The sequence below is a fragment of the Jaculus jaculus genome, chromosome 4 (assembly GCF_020740685.1).
Source record: "Jaculus jaculus isolate mJacJac1 chromosome 4, mJacJac1.mat.Y.cur, whole genome shotgun sequence".
Lineage (NCBI taxonomy): Eukaryota > Metazoa > Chordata > Mammalia > Rodentia > Dipodidae > Jaculus > Jaculus jaculus.
In genome coordinates this window covers 108,800,395-108,826,630 of record NC_059105.1, presented here as the reverse complement: position 1 = coordinate 108,826,630, position 26,236 = coordinate 108,800,395, and the positions used below count along the sequence as shown (strand labels likewise).

The window sequence follows — 26,236 nt, the reverse complement described above, 5'->3', positions numbered from 1 at the left end:
GCCCTCCCACAGAGGTTGTGTCCAGTCACAAGTGATGCATGGAAGTGCCCATTTTCTCACACCCTTACCAATACCCTGTCATTTTTTGATCTCTAATAATCTGGTGAATGAGAAGTATATTAGTATATTTATAATACGTATATGTATGAGTGAACAAGTATCTTTTTATATACCTATCAGATACATAATTTCATTTTCTATAAATGTATTCATTCTAAGAAGTTCTTAACATATTAGAGAAAATAGCCTGCAAACTACAAATATTTTTCTAGTTTGCTATTTCCTTAAATACTATCATGAGGGTAGCACTCTCAGAAATTAGATTAGTGCTAAGAGTCCCAGGCAAGCTCACTTCCTCTCTATGCTCTGCTGAAACATAGTGAGATGACACTATAAACCATGAAGTGAAGTGAGCCTTCACCAGTACCAAACATGCTCATACTCTGGCCCTGTTATATCTCTTAGCTTTCAGAAAGAACACTGGGAAGTAACTGTCCATTTTTTAAACCATCCAGTTTATGACATTTTGTTACAGTAGCTTGAGCTGAGTAAGAAAGTAGCAAGGTTTTTATTCTTTATACATTCCATGAGTCTATAAGCCAAAATAAACCCTTTTTATCCCAAAAGCTGCTCTTGGTCAGGTGATTTCTGCCAGCAATGTGAATCTGACTGCATCAGATAGCAAATCCCAATACTCATAAGTTTATAACCAAATATATGACAAGGCCCTACAAATCTGAAAGCACAAATCAATGAGATAAGCCACACTACACAGGACCCAGATGGTACCAGAAACCACACAGGAAAGTGACAGGGCAAAGAGGCTGTGAGGCTGACAGCCAGAGTCCGTCATTGCTACCAGGAGCCCCTAGGAAGCCTGTCAGCCATATGAGAAGAGTATGTGGGAGGGAACCACCCAGGCTCCAATTAGCCAGACTTTGCACTCGAAGCAGAGGGACCACGTTGCCACAGGCAAAGAAATTCACATTATCATCAAAGATTGAATATACCACTTATAATAGTAGAATGCATTCAAAGGTTCTCACTGAAAGACTAGCTAGGTTCAATGGCACAGACCTATACTCCCAGGTATTCCAGAAGCTGTGGAGAACTGCAAGTGTGAGGCCATCTTGTGCTACAATGGGAGATTATGTTTCAAAAAAAAAAAACAAAAATTATTTTAAACATTTTTACTATTGTTTTAATGTTCTTCTAACTTCTTTTTGAAGCAAAAACCTTTCTGTTACAGTATTTATTACATTATTACATCATGGCTCTGTCCGAAGACCAGGTCAAAGCTCTGACTTTCCCACTCAGTCACTTCTTTGAATAGATGAAAATCTAACCAGGAAATATAAAAACAGCCCACTGATAAATACTGATGGGCAGTGTGTATGTTAATGTGAGAAGTCGTGCCTCTCTTATCCAAAAGGGTTAGGAACAGAAGTGTTTCAGACGATTTTGAACTTCAGAATATTTGCACATGCATAAGGAGATGTTCTGGGTTATGACCCAGTTCTAAATGCAAAAGTTATTTGCTCTGTATACACCTGATACACATAGCCTGAAGGTTATTTCAGATAGTGCTTTCAGTATGCTACATTGCAACTGGGACCCTACCCTTAGCTCAAGTGTAAATTTTCACTAATGATCTTACACTGGTGTTCAAAAGGCTTCAGATTTTGGACTTTGGGTTTTGAGGCTAATGAGGGATGCTCAAACAGTATACACTGGTGTAGATGGTGGAGGGAAGAGTTCTCAGCTCTGCCTGGAGGAAGGGCACCAGGATTAATGAAGAGGGAATACTGAAGCAAGGAATTAAAACAGAACTTTGTGAAACAGAAATGTGTGTTTCAATAACAAGAACTGCATAAACAATAAGTAAGAAAGTTCAAGAGTGGAGAGGTATGCTAGTGCACAGCATGTTCTGTAAACGTGGTGGGGAGGGTCAGCATGGCAAAGCCTGCCACTTTGAGGGCCTCCTTGACTTCAGTAGCCAGATCTCCACAAGCAAAACAATCTCAGCTGCTCTGTGTCTGGGTCTTTTCTATTAAACTAGGACAGTGGTGCCAGCTATTTCTGAATTCTTTTAAGGATTAAAAAAAAAAGTGTCTTAAATGCTACCAGAGTGTCTGACAGGCGATGGGGCTCAGGCCTTGCTCTCTTTGTGCTCCACCTTCTCGGGCGGGCAGGTATAAATTATACAAGGGCCATGCAGCAACAATATGAACTGGGAAAGATTAGGCCAGAGAAGTGGATGGGGGCAGACCACGAAGCCCTTCAAGTGTGTGAACATTACTCCGGCCATTGGGTGCCCACTAAAGTAGTTAAGCAAAAGGAGTTGGTCTGTGCGGAGAAAAAGAGCACTTCCATAGTTGCATGCTGGATGAACCACAGATGCACATACCCACTGGAGGCTATTCACACAGCTCAGGAAAAACAATTCACAGAACCAAAGTGCTGATTTGCAGCAACACAGGGATCCTGCAGAGATCAGGGGAGGAGGAATAGAACCCCTCAGTTAGCAGGGTGGACAGCAGGAGAACTCATGCTATTTCATCAGGCACTACTAAGCATCTCTGCTCTTGGTAAAATGCAGATGAAAACAGCAAAATTCAGACACAGAACACTGAAAGCCTCATAAGTAAACCCTATATAATTAGTGTGCAGAGCACATGGAAAGGACTTACCCTCCAAAAGCAACTGTAACAATACCATGGCCCCTTCTCAGCCACAAACTGCTGAAGCAGCAAGCTGGAAGTCCTGCCCAGCACCACATGGCTATAGCCACCACGAAGTGTTAGTGAGATAAAGTGCCCAATACAGTAACAGGTACTGAAGTGACAGCCGCTTTCTTCCTTAGCTTTTGCTGCCCCCTGCTGAATGCTAATACATCAGAGTGTCACATAAGTTAGGAACAAAAAAACTTTATCACTGTACACATAGACAAGATGCCACCCTTTTCCAAATCCCAAAACTGTAACACACCCTCTCTTTATCCACTTTCAAAAGCCATCCTTTGCTATATAAGAGGCAACATTAGCTCAAACACACTTCCTCCTACAGCAATCAGTTACATGCAAAATCTGTCTAACATTAATTTATGAGAACTTTCAGTGATCAGTTTTGCTAGTAATATTGTTTAACATTTTTATCTTTGTTTTATTACTAGGGATTGAACCTAAGGTCTCATCCATACTAGGCAAGCTATATCCTTAGTCCTCTTTTTACATCTTATTTTGAGACAGATCTCTATAAATTGCCCAAGCTGGCTTTGAACTCACTCTATGGTCTAGGCATGCCTTGAAGTTGCAATCATCCTACCTCAGCCTCCCATGTAGCTGTGATTATAGGTCTTTGCCACCAGTGTCCATTAACATTTCATTTTATTACTGTCAAATACGTAACTTGAATGACACAACATCTGACCAAGTATTAATTTTAGAAAATTTGATATTGATTATAACACCAGCACATTTGTGTGTGTGTGTGTGTGTGTGTGTGTGTGTGTGTGTGTGCTGAGCGTGCTATGCCACACATGTACAGAGTCAGAGGACAACCTCAGGTGTTGGTCCTCACCTTCCATGTGTTCTGAAGCAGCCTCTTATCGTTCACTGCTGTGTATGCACAGCAAGTATGATGGTTAAGTCCTGCTGTCGACTTGATCAGATTAGGAATCCACAGACATTCCTCTTGAGTGGGTCTCTGAGATTGCTTCCAGGAACAATTAACTGAGGGAGGAATCCTTCCCCCAGAGTGGGCAGTGCTCCTGGTGATATGCTATATATAACAAAGCGCTGAGAGGACACAATTTCACTTTTTTCCACCTGGCTGCTTGCGTTACTCACTGGTGAGTGCCTTTTACCTAGCTCTATCCTGCCCTCTACCCCATTGACTCGTATGTGCATCTATCCTGTTTGATTATCCTTCATAGGCATTGGAACCAAGTTTCCTCAGCCTTCCAGCATGGACTGAAGATCCATGGCTCTCCAGAAAGCCTCCAGGCTTTCTGTGCTGGACTGAAAATGCTGGGGCATCCAGCCACATGGACTGAGCAGCTACCTGGTTCCTTGACTATCAAGCCTACAGATAGCTATTATTGGACTGCTGTAAACTAATCCAATACATGCCTCTTTAATACCAATTTATTCTACTGGTTTGGTTCCTCTAGAGAACCCTAATACACCAGCCTAGCTGACCCAGCTTTCAGGGATTCTTCTTTGTCTGCCACCCATCTATCCATAGGAGACCTGGGATTACAGGCACCGACTATTATGTCCGGTTTTATGTGGGTTTGGGGATCTAAACTCAGGTCCTCACATTTGTGTAGCAAATGCTTTACCCACGAGGCTATCTGCCCATCCCAATGTTAGTGGTTCTGAAGTATACTATGAATGTGATGGTGCATCCCTAAGACCCTAGCACTAGGGTGGCTGAGGCTTCCAAAGCAAATCAAGTCTATGGGCCCCTGCAATATGAAATACTTTTCAACATGGGGGGGGCAGGGGCAAAGCCTAAAGTTAACTTTAATTCAATTCTACTCCAACAGACAGAAATTCCAAATTTGGAGGCCAATTAACTGAACTCATTCTTCCAGTTTATAAGAACTATGTTAACTGCTCTCCTTGGAAGGTCCCTGAATAAGAAAGTTGTTAAAAATACAGCTCAAACCAATGGCCATACCACCCTGAACATGTCCAATCTCATCTAATCTCCAAAGCTAAGCAGGACCAAACCTGGTTAGTACTTGGATGGGAGAAATACAGCCGTGTGTATCAAGTCAGTAGTTCAAAACCTGACTTCTCTACTGTTAGCTGTGTATGTAGTTAAATCCAAATGCTTTTCAACTGGTGGCTTACAGGCATGCTTTCTTGTGACCAGTTATTACAAACCTGAAATTTCTCCTTTGGAATGTTCCTCCGGGCTCCTTTTGCCAAGACCAAAGCTTCCTCGACTCTCCGGCTTGCTAGCAGATCCTGTATTTGTTTTTCCAGAGGTAATGGAACCAAGATGTAAACTCCTTTACTTGTGGCAACAATCACTCTTCCTGAGGGGGGAAAAATCATTATTAGAAAGAAAACCTTTGCATTCAAAAAATTACTGTTCACCTCAAAGTGGATCCTTATCTAGTATGCTCCTCACTCTTACAGTCTCTCTCAAAAGATGTCTCATTGAGCCGGGCGTGGTGGCGCACGCCTTTAATCCCAGCACTCGGGAGGCAGAGGTAGGAGGATCGCCGAGAGTTCGAGGCCACCCTGAGACTACAGAGTGAATTCCAGGTCAGCCTGAGCCAGAGTGAGACCTTACCTCGAAAAACCAAAAAAAAAAAAAAGATGTCTCATTGAAACTTTAAGTTAGAATGCCTCCTTGTTCTGCCTATCCTGACAACTAGCAGGAAAGGACAAACTTTTAATAATATATTTCCAAAAAATAACACCTCTTCTTTAGGCTTTTTCTATGTCAAAATGCTGGTCAATCTAGGAGACACATAATTTAAAATCCAGTGAGTCCAGTGAGCCAGAACTCTGCCATGAATCATTACCAACAACAACTCTAAAACACCTCATCTAATCCTTATTAAAACATTTTTTTCCTTCCAAACTGTTTACATAAAAATTGAGGCTTTAAGGCTAGAGAGATGGCTTAGTGGTTAAGAGCTTGTCTGTGAAGCCTAAGGACCCCGGTTCAAGGCTCGATTCCCCAGGACCCACATTAGCCAGATGCACAGGGGTGCACGCGTCTGGAGTTGTTTGCAGTGGCTGGAAGCCCTGGCGTGTCCATTTTCTCTCTCTTTCTCTCTGCCTCTTTCCCTCTCTGTCTGTCGCTCTCAAATAAATAAGACTAAACAAAAAAAATTGAGGTTTTAATACTACAATTTTAACCATGAGACATTTCATGCATAACTACCAAAATACCTCTTAAGTCTTGCTATTCACTTACTCATTTCCCCACCATCCTGCTAATTCACCTTGCTATCATTGTTGTCCTTATACCTGTGAGATCCTCCACATGCAGCCCTTAAAAGAATCAAACTAATTCTGGACTAGCTCCTACTATTTAAAATTCAGCACTTTGAGTGATGTTCACCTAAGCATTACCTTTTACACGAAGCAGTTTATTGATATCTTCTTTCTGTTTTCCATGTCCCAACTGAAGTGGTTTTCCTCACATTCCTACCAGGTTCTTTCCCTCTGTTTGGTACTACTACTCTTCCCAGGAAGCCCCTTTGCTTCCACACAGGGTGGGTTACATTGGCCTCCTCTATGCCCATAACCTCTATTCAAGTCTGAACTACTCAACATACACAGCACTACAACTTGGATTTACAATCAGTCCCCTGTGTGCCCAGAATTAACATTCACAGCTTCTGAATCTGTGGATTCAGCCAGCCAGAAACAAAACAATTCAGGAAAAGCTAGCTATGTCTGACCTAACATGAACAGTTTGTCTTTTTTTCATGTCAATATTCCCTAAATAAGAATAACAACTATTCAGACAGCATTTACATTGTATTAGATAGTGTAGGTAATCCAGAGATGATTTGACCAAAGCCTATAGGAGGACATGTGGAAGCTCCATGCAAACACTAAGTCATTCTATGGAAGGACTTGAGCATCTATGAATCTTGGTATTTGGGAGGGGTCCTGGAAACAGCCCTTGGTGAGTATACAAGGACAACTTCTGTATATGCATGAGTCAGTGCCCCAAATGTTATCTCACAGTGGAGACTATACTTTTTATTGTTTATATTCTCAGAATCTAAGACACTTCCAGGGCAACAATTAGTGAACTAAAAATCTGTTCTTAATGTGACACTTTGGAGGAAGAGTCCTTGTTCTTAAGAGATGTGTGCCAAGATAGAACAGGATTAAATGTCACAAAGTGATCCATTCACTTTCAAACAATGCTGTGAAACACTAACAAAGTTTCGAATCTAGGTGAAGGGGCTATGACAGCTCATTGTGTTTCTCCTTCAACTTCTCTGTATCCCTGTAAAAGTTCAAAATAGAATCTACAGAAATGAAAGCAAAGCACATTACACCCAAAACCACTTGCTAAATGTGCTCAGCACCATGACAACTGAAGCTGGTCCACTCCTCCACTCAAGAACTGAACTCATACCACACTGCCTGTGGGGCTTCTCTTGAGAGCTCACATACAGTTTTTCCTCTACTGGACAGTTCTGCACATCACACCTGCTTGGCTGACTCCTAGATAGCCTTACAGCTTTGGCTCAAATGTCATAGTCAGGAAACCCTCCCCATTATTTCAACAAAATACTTCCTCTTCTGCTCTCTCCACGGGCCTTATTACCTCTCCAGCCAGAGCCTGAGCTACAAGGGCTCTTCACTGACATGTCTCTCTCACAGCTAACCTTGCCATCCCTGAACCACACAGACTGTGCCACAGTCACTAGTATACTCTTGATGATTAGCAGAAGACCAAGGACCCCTAATAACGTTTACTGTAGAAATACAAGAAGTTTAATAAGTAAATTCTGTTAAGATTTTGATGCTAACAGGTACCTTCAAAATCCTGCAGAATGTGGCCTTCCTTAAATGGCAAGGTCTGTTTTTGCTGCTGATCCAACATGCTGTGAACTGTGATGAATTCATCATCAAGTGCTATGACATATGGGAAGCAAACAGCTGCCCCGATCACATTCTCAGACCAGTGCACAGGGGCACGCTGGGAAATACCGGCCACAGTAGCGAACATGCCTAGAAAAACAGGAAAAAATATTGGTAGTGTCTTCAAAACACTATGGGCTATTCTTTGCTGTAGATAGGATCAGAAGTAGAATAATCCACTCAATTCTCCTGCAGTTATATTCATGTGCAAAGAACCCTCTAGGACTTAATCACAGAGAAGAGAACTACCTTTTCTAAATATATATTTCATCTGCTCCCAATTCCTAATGTGGCTAAAGTTTTTTTTTTTTTTTTTTCATTTAAGCCTCATGCTCATTTATAAAGGACATGTCCCTATATAGGGAAAAGTGAGTTTAGGAAGCACTGCAAGCTTTTCTGCATGTCCACACCTACATCTGGCTTGCTTCTGTAAGTTTCACTCTTCCTCACATACTCATCAACACATATTTACTGAGTACCTACCACGTGGGTGTCAGTAATGCTTGGAGCTGAGCTTTACTCTTTCATTAAAGAATAGTTGTATAACCTGTAACAGTGCACATACATTGTAAAATAGAGAACTATTTTGCAATTCAGGACAGACTGCCATGAAGTGTTTGTCAACAATGACTACCATATCTTGTTGCTAAGGCATAAATATGGGGGACTACCAATAAATACATTCAGCAAATGAAATCAATCCTTTTAAACTTAATTTTCAAGAGGGTTAGAATGCCTTTGTGAAAACACTATGCCATCACTTCCAAATTATCAGGTGCCACTACAGCAGACAAATGGCTTCTAGTGAATGAGGTGGGAGGGGCGTCAGGTGTGTAAAAGAGAAGGCATTCAAAGGCCACATTGCTTTGAGCTGACAGAAGCATGTGGCAGGACAAACACACTCAGTTCATAAACCAGAAGCAAGCCCAGAGAATAATCCTGTTCAAGACCATGCCAGTGACCCCGAAAACCTTCCATTTGCCCCACTTCTGAAAGGATGCACTATTTCCCAATGGCACCCTCTTGAAAACTAAGCCTCTAGCAAATGGGCCCTTTAGTAGATACTCATCTAGATCACAGACACAGTAATGCTCAAATATTCAAAACAGCATCAAAGAGTGCTGTGGGAGGGACCAATGACATAGCTCAGTGGATTAAGTACTTGCAGTGTTAGGTGTGACTACCTGAGTTTGGACTCCCAGAACTCACAAAAAGCCAGATGCATTACTATAACTGTAATCCCAGTGCAACTAAGGTACGAAAGGAGGCAGGAACAGGAGAGTTGCCTAGCTGGTGAATATAACAGTGAACAAGGAAAACCTCTGCCTCAGGGTAGAAGGTGAGTATCAACACCAGAGGCTGTCCTCTGACCTCCACACACCCATGAACACACACACAGTACTAAGAAAGAAAAACACAGCAACAAAATGCACCAAGGAGTCTGAAATGAGACTAAGCTGGGGAGTCAGCACTGCCGTCAATTCTCCATGTACTTCGAAACAGCCAGATAAAGAGCTCTAGGTTCAGTGTGAGACCTTGAAGCTAGATGCAGTATGAAACTTTTACACGAATAAAAACAACTACTTTTGGGCTAGGGAGATGGCTTAGCGGTTAAGCACTTGCCTGTGAAGCCTAAGGACCCCAGGACCCATGTTAGCAAGATGCACAAGGGGGCGCACGTGTCTGGAGTTCGTTTGCAGTGGCTGAGGGCCTGGTGCCCCCCCCACACCGCCTCTTTCTCTGCTGCTTGCAAAAATAAATAAAAATTTTAAGAAAAAACTACTTTCGCTGGGTGTGGTGGCAGATGCCTTTAATCCCAGCACTCGAGAGGCAGAGGTAGGAGGATCACTGGCAGTTCAAAGCCACCCTGAGACTCCACAGTCAATTCCACGTCAGCCTGGGCTAGAGTGAAACCCTACCTCGAAAAACAAAAACAAAACAAAACACTACTTTCTTAAGAAAAAAGAAGAAGAAGAAAAGCTTCTGTGAAAGTTTCACTGGAATAAATGAGTATGGTCCCATGGACTCAGGCTTGAGTCTTGAGTCTCCAATGGGCAGAGGCCTATTGGGGAAAAGGCATGTTACTGGGATGGATCTTGGAGGCATCTCTAAGGTGTGTGAAAAACAGTTTGGGCTCTGGAAGTGTATGCCTGCTGGTGTTTGCTGCCTGTTTGATGGTGTGTCTCTGCTGCTGATGTATGGAAGTAGTATGACCCTGGATCGGTAAGCTTGAAATAAATGTTGTCCTTCCATAAGCTGCTTCTGGTTGGATATTTGTCCCAGCAATGGGACCTGACTGCAAAAGAGCCATAATGGTGAACGAGGAGGTCTAATTAAGTCAGAGAAGTGCCTGTAGACTCTTTTAAGCAGACCATACTAACTAGTTTTACTGCTAATATTCACCAGCTAAATCTATTTTTGCTAAGCAGCTAATGAAGTCTATGAAGCAGATTTGTAAATAGCACACCTATGTCTTAAAGCCACTCTTTTCAGTTGTGCCCCCTTTAAATTTCAGTCAATACTCTGGCCTAAGCCAGAGTGGGAGAGGGAACCATGTAGGATGAAGAGTAGCAGAATAAGTTTCCTTTGTTGAGAAGCATTGACAAACAATATGGTCAAAGCATTAGGAAAATTTCAGCAAGCAATTGCTTTATAAAAAGTCAAAAGCAATCTCTTTTGACAGGAGTGCTCACAAGTTAGAAAGGTAGCAAACAAAATGAAAATAGTTTTAGCGCCAGGCGTGGTGGCGCATGCCTTTAATCCCAGCACTCGGGAGGCAGAGGTAGGAGGATCGCCATGAGTTCAAGGCCACCCTGAGACTACATAGTTAATTCCAGGTCAGCCTGGACCAGAGTGAGACCCTGCCTCAAAAAACCAAAAAGAAAAAAAAAAAGAAAATAGTTTTGTTTGAACTATTTTTAAATTTTTTTGTTTATTTTTTATTTATTTATTTGAGAGTAACAGAGAGAAAGAAAGGGGGCAGAGGGAGGGAGGGGCAGGCAGGCAGAGAGCAAAAGAGAGAATGGGCGCGCCAGGGCTTCCAGCCACTGCAAACGAACTCCAGACACGTGCACCCCCTTGTGTATCTGGCTAACATGGGTCCTGGAGAATAGAGCCTTGAACCGGGGTCCTTAGGCTTCACAGGCAAGCGCTTAACTGCTAAGCCATCTCTCCAGCCCTGAACTATTAATTTCTAAAGGCATATAAGGATGCTGTTAATTACTATGCTGTATGATATATCCTTACAAGTGATCTTTCCATTTGCTTACAATTGTATCAACTGCATGCAGAATGACAATTAAGAAAGTCATTTCATTTGGCATGCTTGTGTAGCTCAGACACAGTAAGCTTGGAGAAAATGCATACAGAATATGGCTGATGGTCTCCTTCAATCTAACAATGCAACCAACAAGACGACTATGGGAATATGGTTTTCCTCATGAGGGCTTTACAGTCAAATTGGTTAGGGATAGGGTAGGCAGACAGGTAGAATGAAACAAGAGATCCCAATGGTCTTGGGAATTTTGTGTACATTAAAGGCAACCACCTGTATCAGTGAGGAAGGGCTCTTCAGTTTGTAAGGATAATGAGCAACAATGTAAAAAAATGCAAGTTTGGAGATGGCTTAGTGGTTAAGGTGCTTGCCTGTGAGTCCTAAGGTTCCATTCCCCAGTACCCACGTTGTGCACAAGGTGGTGCATGTGTCTGGGGTTCATTTTGCAGTGGCTAGAAGCCCTGGGATGCTCATTCTTCCTTCCTCCCTCCCCCTGCATTTTTCTCTCATAAATAAATAAAATACAACCAAGTCTATTCTTTACATGATAACAGAAATATTAAGTGAAAACCCAAATGACTATGTATAACCTGGAAGATAGGAACACATTCCTAATTAAAACTCAAAACCAAAAAGTAATAACTTAAAAGACCAACATATTATGGGCTGGAGAGATGGCTTAGTGGTTAAGTGCTTGCCTGTGAAGCCTAAGGACCCCAGTTCGAGGCTCAATTCCCCAGGTGGTTCCAAGTTAGCCAGATGCACAAGGGGGTGCACGCATCTGGAGTTCATTTGCAGTGGCTGGAGACTCTGACACACCCGTTCTCTCCCTCTCTCTCTGCCTCTTTCCCTCTGTCTGTTGCTCTCAAATAAATTTAAAGAAACAAAAAAATGTTTTTAAAGACCAACACATTATACAGACTTTTTAAAAAAGCTTTTGCAAACAAAAAGCTATAATCAAATATTTGAAGCATATATAGCAGATACACTGGAATCTTTTTAAAAACTTTATTTATATACAAGCATAGAGAGAAAGAGAGACAAAGAGAATGGGCATACCAGGGTCTCCAGCTGCTGCAAACAGACTCCAGATGCCTTGAACCACTTTGTGCATATGGCTCTGCATGGGCACTGGGGAACTGAACTCAGGTTGCCAGGCTCTGCAGGCAAGTGCCTTAATCTCTGAGCCATCGCTTCAGCTTTGGTATCATGAACACATAAAGAATAATAAAGCAAGCCAGGCATGGTGGTGCATTCTTTTAATCCCAGCACTCAGGAGGCAGAGGTAGGATTGCCATGAGTTTGAGGCCATGCTGAGATTACATAGCAAATTAAAGGTCAGCCAGGGCTAGTGAGAGATCCTACTGTGAAAAACCACCCAAACAAACAAAAAAAAAAACTATAAAGCTGGGCTTGGTGATGCATGCCTTTAATCCCAGCATTTGGGGGATAGAAGCAGGGGGATTATGGTTTATGGTAGGTTCAAGGCCAAACAGAGTGAGTTTTAGGTCAGCCTAGGCTAAAGTGAGACCCTACCTCGAAAAACCAAAACACACACACACACACACACACACATTTTAAATACTAGAAAAAGAAAAGAGAAAAAGCTACTAATGATACTGGATGACCTGGGGTGGTAGGGCAGCTCAGTGGCATGCACCAGGCATGCATGGAGGACTTGAGTTCAACATCCAACATCAAAAAATTTAAAAAATGGGAAGCTGGGCATGTTGGTGCCACCTTTAATCTCAGCACTAGGGAGGAAGAGGTAGGAGGATAGCCGTGAATTACTCTGGGCTTCCCCATTTCTGGAACCCCACTAATGCATTGGGCATGAGCTCTTTATTCTTGCCTTCTTTTAAGTCAAATCTATAATCTAATAAAACTTGTAAACTTTACTTTCTTGGTTTTCTTCTCTCGGTGTGTGGGTTTCAATTCTTTGAATTCATAAGACAAGAATCCCAGGACACCCCAAAATTCTCATTCATATCCATGTATTGGCATATGTTGGTGCATTGGTAAGGAACCCCAAAATTCTTGTATCATATTGGTGCACTGGTCTGGGAACTGAGAGGGTAGGTTTTCTTCTGCTTTCTGTCTTCCTCGTGGAATGAAGTGCCATCTCCTCTAGCTCCTAATTCTCTGTCTTTGCTGCAACTTTCTTCTATTTGAGAACTGAGAACATTTAAAACTTCGAAGACGGAAGACAGGAGATTTGGAAAATTTCTGTGAGACATGTATTAAAATTTTCTTTTTTCCTTTCTGCCTGCTTGTAAAGGCAATAGCAAAATATAATGTTGTGTAGAACTTTTTTTTTTTTTTTGGAGGTAAGGTCTCACTCTAGCTCAGGCTACCTGGAATTCACTATGTAGTCTTAGGCTAGCCTCAAACTCAAAGCTATCCTCCTATACCTCTGCCTCCTGAGTGCTGGGATTAAAGGACATGAGCCACCAACCCTGGCTAACATTGAGTTTTGTCGGGATATATTTTGTGCTTGCTCTTTAGAACAATGACTTGAGTTTTAAATGCTAATGGCCAGCCTGAGGGAAATGTGGATTCCACCTGGGATTTATGTGCTGGATTTGTGATGAGGAAATGCCCTGGGACACAGTTTTAAGCAGCAGCCCTACCTAGACTGTGTCATCTTTGGGGATCAGTCCGGGATTTCCTTTGTGAAGACCACTGACTTGGACTCAACTCATGGTCAGAATGAACCAAGCAAAACTGAGAAGGAAGCAAGGAGAATGATAGTTAAGCTTCTGGCCTCTCCCTTGCCCTCCTGACAGGGGGAAGCCCCAGCAAGGCCTACATGACTGAGTTCCCAAGATGGTTTTCTTTCCCTCTTTCGTTAAGGCCCCCTCCTTCCCTGGGTATGAGTGGCAGCCCTCACTGTCCCTGGAAGAAATGGCCAAAGTTCCTCAGAGACCTAGATAGAATGTACTCAGCCAGTGCTAGGATCATGTGGATAAAAGCCTGTGTAGCAGGGGGAGCTCTGCAGGGTGTCCAGACCCAGACCTTCTAGGTCCGTGACCCATGCTAGGCGGCAAATGGTGATGGAGTGGTGGTAGAGAAAACCCATGCTGTAGCGAGACCCCCACAGGCAGGGACCATGTGGCTTTGACTTGCTTGGCAGAAACAAGTATATAATTGGGCAGCAGCCTTAAGAGACTCATTTGTCTGATGTTTTCTGCTCTGCCGTTTTTAGATGTTTTCCATCTGGGAAATGAGAGACATTTCAGTGGTTAGAGACACTAATGACTGGGTCTGTCTCACAGTTTCTGGTTTTACAGGAAATATTTTATCTGTAGACACCTTTTCATTTCTGTATTAATGTGGTATGTTACGGCATAGCTTTCTTAAACAAGGCAGCCTGACAGATTTAAGTGGGGAATTCACCTTGAGTGCTAACGTGCATGCATTTTATCCCCTCTGCAGTATCTTTTGTCTGTCAGTACTGCTTCAGAATGAAGCACACTGTGTGGCTGAGACGTGCCATAAGCACAGCTTATGAGAAATTTGCCATAGATCCTGCACAGGTAGGCAGAGACCAACCAAGTGAATCTCGATGATAAGACATCCATCTTATGACTTAGTCACATCATTAAAGATCTAAATCCATAGGCTCTACAGAGTCCCATCAGTAAGAATCTATTGGTAAGGATCTAAAGCCACAGGTCCTAGTTGAGGTCTCATCAGTAAGAGTCTAAATCCTTAGACCCTAGATGTAGGAGGGACCCATTGGTAAGTACCATCTTGAAAGTGGGAAAATGAGAAAATAATACTGCAAGGTCACGCTGGTATAGCGGCTCCAAACCCAGACAGACCTTTGGAGGTCCTGTTCTCTGGCTGTGGAAATGGGTATGGAGCACAGAGACAGAAGTCTTTTTGTACAGTAGCCAAGGCCCTGCTGGAGATGTCTGTATAGGTTGGCTTAGGCTTATATTTCTCAATAACCCTGCAAACTTAAGGTCCCATTATTAAGAGTCTAAATCTATAGACCCTAGGACTATTTAGGGTCCCATCAGTAAGTATTTAAATCCATAGACCCCAGGCTTCCAAGTATGATCTAAAATGCTATGCCACCTTGATACTCTTGACTACCATGGGACTGTGTGCCCTGGCTGGAGGCATGATCTTGAGGTCCTCAGGGACTTGCTTTTCTAACTAAACAAAAGGCTTTTGAAACTTTAAAAAATAAAATAAAATAAAACCTGAAAACTAAACAACAGGTAACTCCCTATTTAAAAAAATACAATAGGGGAAGAAAGAGCAGAGAGGATGGGGTGGAAGGAGGGTTAATCAAAATTTAAGATGTTATAATTAAGCCAAATGGAAACCTACTTTTTTGCTAGCTAAATAATATATATAAGAGAGAGAGAGAGAGAGAGAGAGAGAGAGAGAGAACTGGAGAGATGACTTAGCAGTTAAGGCATGTGCCTGCAAAGCCTAACAACTTGGGTTCGATTTTCCAATATTCACATAAAGTCAGATGCACCAAGTGACACATGCATCTGGAGTTTGTTTGCAGTGGCTAGAGGACCTGGCATGCCCATTCTCTCTGCCTGTCTCTCTTCTCTGTCTGTTTGAAAACAAATAAACTTTTTTAAAGAGAGAGAGTTTGGGCAGATATGCCTTTTCTGGACCCTAACTCAAAAGGTCTGACTTTGTTTCTTCCTATTTCCTCTCCTTCTGGGCAGCTGCTGAAATTTGGAGCTTACTTACCTGATGTCTTTCTCTCATCCTTTAGTAAAGTGACTTTGAGCTTCCTTCTGTGTCCACTTCTAAATTCTTTTATCAATAAGACTAAAAACCCACAAAAAGAACCATGGTTTCACAGTTACCGGTACTGTCACATCAGAGTAGCATACGGCTATAAACACAATGAAAGGCTGGGCATGGCAGTGCAAGGCTATAGTCAGAACTATCTGGGAATATGAAGAAAAAGGACTGCTTGAACCCAGGAGGTCAAGGCCAGCCTGAGTAACACAACAGGACCCTGGCTCAAAGACAAACAAAAAAAGAAAAAAGAGGTAAAAATAAAGAACAGACATCTCTATATGATACTATATTGATCATTGAACATTAACTTTTATTTTTTATTTAAGTATTTTATTTTTATTTATTTATTTGACAGAGAAAGAGGGAGAGACAGAGGGAAAGAGAGAGAACAGGCACATCAGGACCTCCAGCCACTGCAAATGAACTCCAGACACATGCACCTTCTTGTGCATCTGGTTAACGTTTTTCCTGGAGAATCAAACCTGGGTCCTTTGGCTTTGCAGGCAAATGCCTTACTCGCTAAGCCATCCCTCCAGCCCCCCAACATTAACTTTTAAAGCAAGGTGAAAAAGTATGTAACTAGCCAAAAAAAAGAGGGAGAAACACATATTGATATAGTTGTAAATTCTGCTTAAAAATAAAGGATAAGGGCTGGAAGGATGGCTTAGCAGTTAAGGTGCTTGTCTGTGAAGTATAAGGATGCATGTTCAACTCTCCAGGTCCCATTAAGCCAGACACATAGTGATGCAAGCATGCAATGTCACAGATGCTCACAACAAGGAGCATGCATCTGGAGTTCAATTGCAATGGCTGGAGGCCCTGACATGCAAAGACTCTCTCCCTTTCTTTCTCTCTCTCTCTCTCTCTCTCTCTCTCTCTCTCTCTCTCTCTCTCATAAAAACAAAATGGCCAATCTGTTGGGCGTGCCTCAAAATAAAATAAAATAAAGGATAAATGTCCTTGAGCCTGTAGGGGGAGCAATGTCCCTGAGGCTATAAAGGAGAATCTAGCTTTTCTTTATCTCTTTTCCCTATAGGCATTCTCTCCCTAGATCTTTTTCCTTAAGCCTGAGTCCCTTCCTAGATCTCTTCCTCCCCAAAGGAGTTCCCCTTCCTATAAGTCACCAGGTGCACTATCCACTTGAGATCTCCTATTTTACAAGAGCTTTGCCTTTTTTCCTCTTGAGTTCTCTATTACAATACCTCCTCTGCCTTCTCTTAAGCGCTATAAATAAATGTTTGCTCTACTTGACTTTCAAGCATTCTTGTCTTGTAATTCTGTAATCGGTGGAAAACAATGAACCTGACCACTAGATAGGACCAATAAGACCTAAAAATGAAGATGACCTATAGGAGAATAGATGTGGGCAGGAGACATACTAGTTCTCTGGTGATTATACCTTGCTGAGTCCATGTGCCTTGGAAATTTGTAAATAGTTTTATAATAAAAAATAAACAAAACTAGGTGATTTTTTGTGATCTGAAAGTAAAATGGAACAAATCAATCAAACTGCGTATGTAATTGGTGGCATAACCACATAAGGGGGGAACCACTGCAAGTGGCTTTAAACATAATTATGTTTGATTTTGAAAAGCCTTAGGACAAAAAGAACCGCCATGAATCAGATATTTTTCCAGTAATTATATTGTGAGCAACACAGGGCTGGTTCTGCTACTCTCCTCTGTCCTGTGGAATCAATCCAAGTAGTAATTATGGAGGGGTCTAGGGAAGTTAGATTCTTTTTTTTCAAGGTAGGGTCTCCCTCTAGCCCAGACTGACCTGGAAGTCACTCAGTATTCTCAGGGTGGCCTCTAACTCAGCAATCCTCCTACCTCTGCCTCCCAAGTGCTGGGATTAAAGGCATATGCTACCATGCCTGGTATGAGAAGTTAGAATTTTGATGTGGTTGGAAGGGGACACCAGAATATAGAAGGATGGGTCCCAATAACATAATCTTATGATTGAGTAATCTGAAAAGTATGAAGTACTCAGCACTTTCTACTCAAAAGCCCTAAAATGGACACAGACCCACCACCGAGGCCATGGTCTGTAAACAGCAGCTCTGGGAATAAATGGCTGATACTAGCTAGGTCTGGGGTAGGAATACACAGTGAGCCAGGAGCACTCCAGGAAGTAAAGCTACTCAAGAGTTCTAGAGACAAACCAAAGTGTTCAGGAATCCACCTGAATAAGCTCACAACAAAGCTAACAGAGCCAAGTACATCACAGATGATTTCACAATAAGGCTTTTTAAAAGAAAGTCCTAGACAGCCAGACAAGGTGGCGTATGCCTTTAATCCCAGCACTCAGGAGGCAGAGGTAGGAGGATCACCATGAGTTCAAGGCCACCCTAAGAATGAATTCCAGGTCAGCTTGGGCTACAGTGAGACCCTACCTCAAAAAAAAAAAATAGAAGGCAGAACAGACCATCATACTGCCTCACCCTGCCTTCAAACAAAATGTTTAGGGGGTGGCCAGATAGTTAGAGAGGAGAAAGTTTGCTTCCCAAAGCACTTCCAATACTATATGAAAGAATGGACAGAAACAATGCTGCCCATCAGACCAAATAACCATTACTTACATCCAGTTGGTCATCAGTCACCTTTATCAACTGAAAGGAGAAAGTCACCCTTAAGCCCTGTAGGAAGGGCTTACCACTGAGTTAACTTGCTTAGTTCAACAACAAACACATAAAAAATTTTAACTCTCATAGTTACTTCCTTGCAGTCAACACAAGAGGTCACAGGGGTCAGAGTGGCATAACAATACTATGGGGATAAAATTAACAAAATTCAGAGTGGGAAACACAGTCCAATTTATTCAGCAAAATATTCAGGAAAAGGGAGGGAAGAAGAACCAAAAAACCAAAAGAGGTCATTCTAGAGTGGCTGCCTGAGAGGGAACAAACCAAGGGAAGGTTAAAGCAAATAACACACAACACCAAGCAAGAGATCCCCACAAAGAACATCTGGCCCCACAAAGGAAGCCTCCACCAAAGAAACCAGACACAGAATCTCAAAATGAATCTCATTTCAAACAAACTTAATGAGATCACGAATAAATGGCTGGCTGAATGGGATGAAACTGATCAAAGAGTAATGAAACAGGAACTCCAAGAACGGCTGAAGAAAATGGGAGAAAATCAGCAAAAAGAATTCAAATTACGGGCTGGAGAGAAGGCTTAGCGGTAAACCGCTTGCCTGTGAAGCCTAAGGACCCCGGTTCGAGGCTCGGTTCCCCAGGTCCCACGTTAGCCAGATGCACAAGGGGGCGCACGCGTCTGGAGTTCGTTTGCAGAGGCTGGAAGCCCTGGCGCGCCCATTCTCTCTCTCCCCCTCTATCTGTCTTTCTCTCTGTGTCTGTCGTTCTCAAATAAATAAATAAGTAAATAAAAATTAAAAAAAAAAAAAGAATTCAAATTACAAATCAAGTGATGGCTCAATGAATTGGAAGAAATACAACAAGCCGGGCATGGTTGCACACACCTTTAATCCCAGCACTTGGAAGGCAGAGGTAGGAGGATCACCATGAGTTCAAGGCCACACTGAGATGACACTGTGAATTCCAGGTCAGCTAGAATGAGACCCTACCTCAGGATAAAAAAAAAAAAAAAGAAGAAATGCAACAAAAAGATTTCAAAGGATGGATGAAGGAAAAGGAAAATAATCAACAAGAACATCTCAAATGATAGTTGAAGGAAACCAAAGAGAATCAGAAAACATGACTCCATAGATGGCTTAATAAAATTGAAGACAATCAAAAGGAGATCACCAGAAGGTTACAGGAATTTGAGGAGAACCAACAAACTCATGGGCCAATGGAACAAGCTCAATACAAACATACACAAATACAAAAATGAACTTCAGGTAGTAATAAAAAGATCAAATCGGGCAGGAGGGATGGCTTGGTGGTTAAGGCGTTTGCCTGCAAAGCCGTATGACCCAGGATTGATTCCCCAGGACCCACATTAGCCACAGGCACAAGGGAGCACATACATCTGGAGTTTGTCTGCAGTGGCAGGTGGCCCTGGCATGCTCATTCTCTCTCTCTCTCCCTCTTTCTCTGTCAAATAAATAACTAAATGAAATTGAAAAAAAAAATTTTTTTTTTAAAAAGATCAAATTAAGAAATGAAAATAAGGCTGGAGAGATGGCTTAGCAGTTAAGGCGCTTGCCTGTGAAGCCTAAGAATGCATGTTTGAATCTCCAGGTCCCAGGATGCACAGTGATGCAGGCATACAATATCGCACATGTGCACAAGGCAAAAGTGGGCTCACGCATCTATCTGCAGTGGCTGAAGGCCCTGGCATGCCCATTCTCAATCTCTCCCTCTCTCCCTCTCTCTCTCCCTCTCTCTCTCTCTCTCTCTCTCTCTCTCTCTCTCTCTCTCTCTCAAATAAATAAATAGAAAGGAAGGAAGGAAGGAAGGAAGGAAGGAAGGAAGGAAGGAAGGAAGGAAGGAAGGAAGGAAGGAAGGAAGGAAGGAAGGAGGGAAAACAGAATTCAAGCAAGGAATGGAAATGCTGAAGAATAACATAACAGAAAATAGAACTACAATAGCCCTCACTGAAGGCTCCCAAGAAAGCCTCACTAGCAAAGTAGACCACATAGAAGACAGAATTTCAGAACTTGAGGACAAGACAGAAGAAATAGATTGGCAATCAATTAACATTGTCAAGTTAAAAAATATGTGTGAACAGAAGCCGGGTGTGGTGGCACTAAACAGCAACCGGAGAGAGTACCAAAAGCTGTAAGAGAAAAACAACATGTCAAAAACAGGGCTGCTCTCACTCCTGGTGGAGAATCTATTTTATAGATGGCAGAGAAAACAGGAGAACCAAGATCCATTGATAAGACAAGAAGATGGCCAACTGCCCACCACAGGATGTGACACCTCTACCACATCTGCCAGGACCCAGGAGAAACTGCAGAGGAAGCTACAACATGAAGACTGCTCTTACTGCTAGCTTGACAAACAGCTCCAAGGTGACGGTGGCAGACACAGTGATCAATCAGAACCAAACAAAATCCAAAGGCTACAGAGAACTCAACAGGCCTGCCATAGCTTAGGAAACATTGTAGAAGAGGGGACAAAGGATTATAAGAGACACAGAATGGTTAAGAATACCCTGAGGCACAGTTCACACCTCCCTTAGACCCCCTACCCTGAGGCACAGTTCACACTTCCCCTAGAACCCCACCCCTGCTACCCCACAGGGACTGACTGAGGCCTTCATGACCCCACAGTGAATACCATAACCCCACTGAGGAAGGCCCCCAGGGTAATAGGAGTAGGGGTAAGGGAATAAAAGAGTATAATCCGTTATATATAAAATGATAAATTAATTCTTAAAAGCCTTATAAAAAAGAAATTTAATAGATATATCAACCCATTGAGTATGGATCTCAGCTGGAACTACTTCAAAAGAACTGCAAAACTACAGGCACTTAAACCTAAGTGTATATATGTGTCTATGCATATTTATTATATATAATATATGTGATATATGATAGGAGAAATACTACATGCCCAGATATATTTAATAATAGTGAATTATTGTCAAAATTTTTAGTTAATGATATTATGGTTTTTTTCATTTGTATAGAGGTTTCTAGAATGTATAAGTATATACACGAATATTTACAGACGAAATGCAATAGTGTCTGGGATTTGCTTCAAAATTGTCATAGGGACTGGACAGGTGTATAAAGGAATTGAGAACAGCTGAAGCTAGGTGAAGGCTAGGTAGGGTTCACTATGCTACTCTATTCACTGTATGTGTACATATGCTTTCCATAATACTTTTTTTTTAGAAAAAGGGTGATTGAGATACAAGATTTTTTCTTCATAAAGTAAAAGTCAGGTATGTGTCTTTGAATGGGATGGCAGACCTCTGCCCTTTCCTTTCTTTTCTTCATGTCCTAGTCAGCCACAAGGTGAACAGTTTGCTAGTCAACATGCTAGCTACACTTGACATCCAGGTCTCCCACAAGAAGCCCAAATCAATGGGTTTGCCTGATCATGGACTGCAATGTTTTAAAACTGCCAAAGTAACCCTTTTCACTTTAAAGCTTGAATACCTCGGGCATTTTGTTACTTGGTTTCCTCAATGCCTTTTCACAATGAGGAATGAAAACAAGAGACAGGGCTGGAAAGATGGCTTAGCAGTTAAGGCACGTGTGTGTCTGCAAAGCCAATGACCCAGGTTCAATTCCTCAGTACTCATGTAAAGCCAGATGCAAAAAGTGGTGCATGCACCTGGTGTTCATTTGCTGTCTCTGACGTGCCCATTCATTTTCTATCTACCTACCTATCTGCCTCTTTCTCTCTCTCTCTTTCAAATAAACAAATATTAAAAAATTAAAAACAAACAAGAGACAAACCCACCCACCTGGGAAGATATTATAAGGAAGTCTTCAGAGGTTTATTCATGGAGCTCAGGTTAGTCTGCCTCTGTTGTACTAACCTCATATCCATAATCTGATGGAACACCGGCCTACAGTGCTCATACCACTCTGATGACCTGGCCATACATCCCCAATGCTGGCAAGCCCTACTGGGTCCAGTTATGTGCTGCAGAGTGCTTTACTCTACAGTAGACTGCATATAAGATTACTATGTCACCTAAGGATGTGGTAGCCATCTTAGCTAGCCAAATTACACTGACAATGATACAACAGCAAAATTACAAAATGATGTGCTTTTTATAACCCTGTCATTAGGCACCACATGACTCTGAAGTTTTCTTACTGAACCCTCCTTCTCCCACTATGTGTGTATCCAGGGACCCCAGGAAAGTAGGCAGGGCACCAGCCCTCCTCACCCAGGCCTCCTGGGCCAGCCAACAGGAACTCCTGTCTGCCTATCCTCTTGACGATGGGCCGCTTCTCCTCGCTGCAGTATGGAAACAGGTCCTGGGAGAGGCCTGTGCTGTAGTTCAGGATGATGTACTGTGTGGTCAGGGCCAGGCACAAAAAGTGACCATCCACAGCCACAGCAAGAGGCTGCTCTGGGGTGGACACCTCCTTGACAATCTGCACACGGTCTTCATACACCAGAAACACCTGGATGGTCCTGCGCTTTGCGGAGATGATGCACACTTCCACGCAGAAAGGGTCTCCAGTCACAGGATTCTCGTTCAGTGCAAATGTTGTGGCCCCTTTGATACGGGCCCCAGAGGGGACGGGCTCCAGGTTTAACATGTTGACCAAGGTGATAGAGTTGTCACAAAGGACCAGCAGCCTGTTGAGGGCTGAGGCTGCGCACAGCTCATTCACAGGCTTCTTAAAGCCCAGGTGTCTGTGCAGCTGCTTGGTGGCAGTGAACATAGCTGTCCCTGCAGGCAGAGCCTTCTCCTCCAACAGGAAATGGTATATGAAGCAGTCATTGGTGCCAACATAGAGGTTCCTGCCGCAGCACTCCACACATTCAATGCTGATGTGCTCTTTGTCGCCCATAAGCAAGTCACGCTCCACAGCAGAGACTAAGGTGAAGGCCTTGATGTTCATCATGTCGACTGGGCGAGCTGCAAGAAGACAGAGACCATTTTAATCTCAGAGGAAGAGGGTAAAAGCAGAAACATCAGGCTGCAATGAAGCTGCACCCAAGTCCCCATCCATCATGCCAGCTAAGGAAAAGAATCTGCCATCTTTAGAAAATGGGGGGAAAGTATTCCCCCATGATTTTCCTCATCAGACAGTGGGGAAAGACTGGATGTGATAAGACGCTGCCAGAAAGTGGCAAGAACCATGCCAGGAGTTCCTCTGTGCTTCCCCCAGTGAGGGGTGCATGTCAGCCAATTTCTCACTGGTCTCCAAAAATAAACATGTACACACTGAGTAGCCAAAATGCACCTACTTCAGGCAAGATGAGCTGTGCAGTGGGTCTGTGAGCAGGCTGCTGTTCTGGCAGTTGCTGGATGGCCTCACTGGAAAGACGACCGCCCTATACTCTGGGCTTTGTGCAGTCTCCTCTGGGGAAGACTGATCTCACACGCCAGTCACAATGGCATCCCTTGGCTTCTCAGTGTTAAGAAGCAGCTTCAGGAATGGCCCCTGACACCTGCAAGGGGCAGAAGACAGCTACTTTGGAGGGAACATGAAGGCTGACAGAGTGGCAGATATGGTCAGGCTAGCTCCATAAAGCAGCCTTCATCACTTAAAGCTGCCCAAGGATGGAAAAAGGAAATCTCAGGAGAGATAAAATTACTCATTTCTTTGAGGCATTCTAATGAAGAGTGGAAGACCTCAGAAATATTCAAGAAAACATCACTTCAGGGAAAGGGAAAGGTCAGATAACCTCTCTGATGCCTTTCTACTCCCAAGATCTTAAACTACAATTTCTTACAACCTTTGTTCACTGAAGCAATAGCAGCTATACATGAATGAGATTCTAGCCCCCTTCCCTGAGTAAAAAATAAACCTCCTGAGTGGGTTCCCAGGCCTGAGGATGAGGTGTGCCTGTGAAAACATGAGTCCTTCCTATCCATTCCCATCATGTAGGCTCAAGTCTGAATGTGTCTCCCTGAAGTTCATGAGTTCAGTCGTCACCTCAAGTGTGGTGGTAGTAGAAGTAGAATGTCTGTACTATTTGGACTTCAAGGTGAAGACCTCGTGAATGGGAAGAGTGCCCTTGTCAAAGAGGCTAAAGAGAGCTTGCTTGTCCCTTCCACCATGTGAGGATGCAGCTAGAAGGTGCTTCTATAAAGACAGGCCCTAACTAGACACTGACTGCATTGGTTACTTTCCTCATTGTTGTAACCAAATACTTAACAAGAAGCAACTTAAGGAAGAAAGGATTTATTTCAGATTATAGGAGGAGGGGATATAGTCTATCTATCACAGCAAGGAAGAAATGGTGGCAGGAGTATGCAGCAGCTGGTCACACTGTATTTAGTCAGGAAGAAAAGAGAGCCAAGCTTACCCTCTTCTTTATTCAGTGCAGCCCACAGTTAGAGTGGGCATTCCCACCTCATAACCTCATGTACAAGCTCCCTCAACATACCCAAAGATTTGCTTCTATTGGGGATTCTAAATTCAATCAAGTTGGCAGTCAAGATTAACCATCACACTGACTCTGCTAGAACCCTAATCTTGGACTTAACAGGCTCCATAACTGTGACCAAGGAAGTTCTATTGTTTGCAGATTACTATGGCACTGTGTTGTAACAGTACAAGCAAAGACACTTGGCTTTTCTTTTTTTTTTAATGTTGCTTATAAGTGGTGTGTGTGTGTTGTATATGCACATATGTAAGCAAAAGTGCATGTGGAGCCAGGCGTGGTGGTGCATGCCTTTAATCCCAGCACTTGGAAGGCAGAGGTAGGAGGATGGCTGTAAATTCGAGGCCACCCTGAAACTACCTAGTGAAGTCCAAGTCAGCCTGGGCTAGAGTGAGATGCTACCTCAAAAAAAAAAAAAAAAAAAAAAAAAAAAAAAAAAAAAAAAGCATGTGGAGATCAGAGAGTGCCAGTGTCATAAACTCACGCTCACATTTCTTTAAGGAGTCTCTCACCCAAACCACAGCTTCTGATTCTGGTCAGAATGGCTGACCAGCAAGCCCCAGTGAATCTCTGGTCTCTGTTCCCCATAGGGCTGGGCTTATAGGCATGAATGGCCATGCCCAGTTATTTATGTGAGTGCTGGGGAATCAAACTCAGGGCAATTCAAGCCTTCACAAGCCCTCATGCTTGAGAGGCAAGAGCCCTCATCCATTAAGCCATCTCCTCAGCCTGACAGTTGACTTTTTCAGCCTCAGTTTCCATCTGTGAAATCAATGTAAAAACAATAGCCCCTCGTTCACAGAAGTGAGGACTATATCATTCAGCTCAGATACAAGCACATTGCAAAGGTTGATGAACTCACATGAAGACAGACTCTGTCCTGACAAGCTCTATCAAATTCAATCAGTAAATCTGCTTTGTATCCCAAGCTGAGTACCAAGAAAAAAAAAAACAAAAAACACTACGATGTTTATTCTCAGATAAGACTATCCTGCTCACCTCTACCACAGGATAGGGGAAAAGAAAAGAGTGCAAACACCTGTTGCAGTGGTACACATCTTCAATCTCAGAACTAGGGAGGCTAAGGCGAGAGAATCACACTTTCATACCTGCATGGCTTACAGAGGAAGTTCAATACAGCCTGAGTAACTTAATGAAACCCTGCCTCAAAACAAAAAGTAAAAGAAGAGCAGTGAGGATACGGCTCAGCAGAGTGCTTGCCTGGCATGTGTGAGAGACTCTGAATGCCATCCTCTTCTGGAGCCCCAAGACAGGAAGGCATGTGGGCAGGAAGGCACTGCAGAGAAGACACCTTATTCTATTATCTTCAGGCTCCTGGACTTCCTGGGTCCCAGCGACAGCTGGCTGAGAAACTCCTGTAGGCCTGTGCAAATCTTTTTTTCTTCTATATTTGTTTCTTTTTTTTTCTAAATATTACCATCTATTTGTCAGAACCAAATAGAATCTCCAGAACCCACCTAGACAATACTTTTCCATTTAAATGCTAATGAGCAAATCTCAGATATTGAAATATAGGCTTGGAGACATTTAA

At 42.8% G+C, this 26,236-nt stretch overlaps 1 protein-coding gene across 2 annotated transcripts in view; it reads right to left on the bottom strand.

Annotated features, from left to right (window-relative positions):
- Positions 1-26,236, bottom strand: part of Tgfbrap1 (transforming growth factor beta receptor associated protein 1) — a 74,097-nt gene that overhangs the window by 31,209 nt on the left and 16,652 nt on the right. The window contains exons 1-4 of one of the 2 annotated variants that reach the window (XM_045147465.1): positions 23,542-23,735; positions 22,508-23,209; positions 7,527-7,721; positions 4,893-5,047 (exon numbers count right to left, since the gene is read on the bottom strand). In XM_045147465.1, coding sequence (XP_045003400.1) covers positions 4,893-5,047; positions 7,527-7,721; positions 22,508-23,195 — 1,038 coding nt within the window. In that variant the 5' untranslated portion in view covers positions 23,196-23,209; positions 23,542-23,735. Of the gene's footprint in view, positions 1-4,892; positions 5,048-7,526; positions 7,722-22,507; positions 23,210-23,541; positions 23,736-26,236 lie in introns of those variants that run through there. The other variant, XM_045147466.1, reaches the window with a different exon arrangement.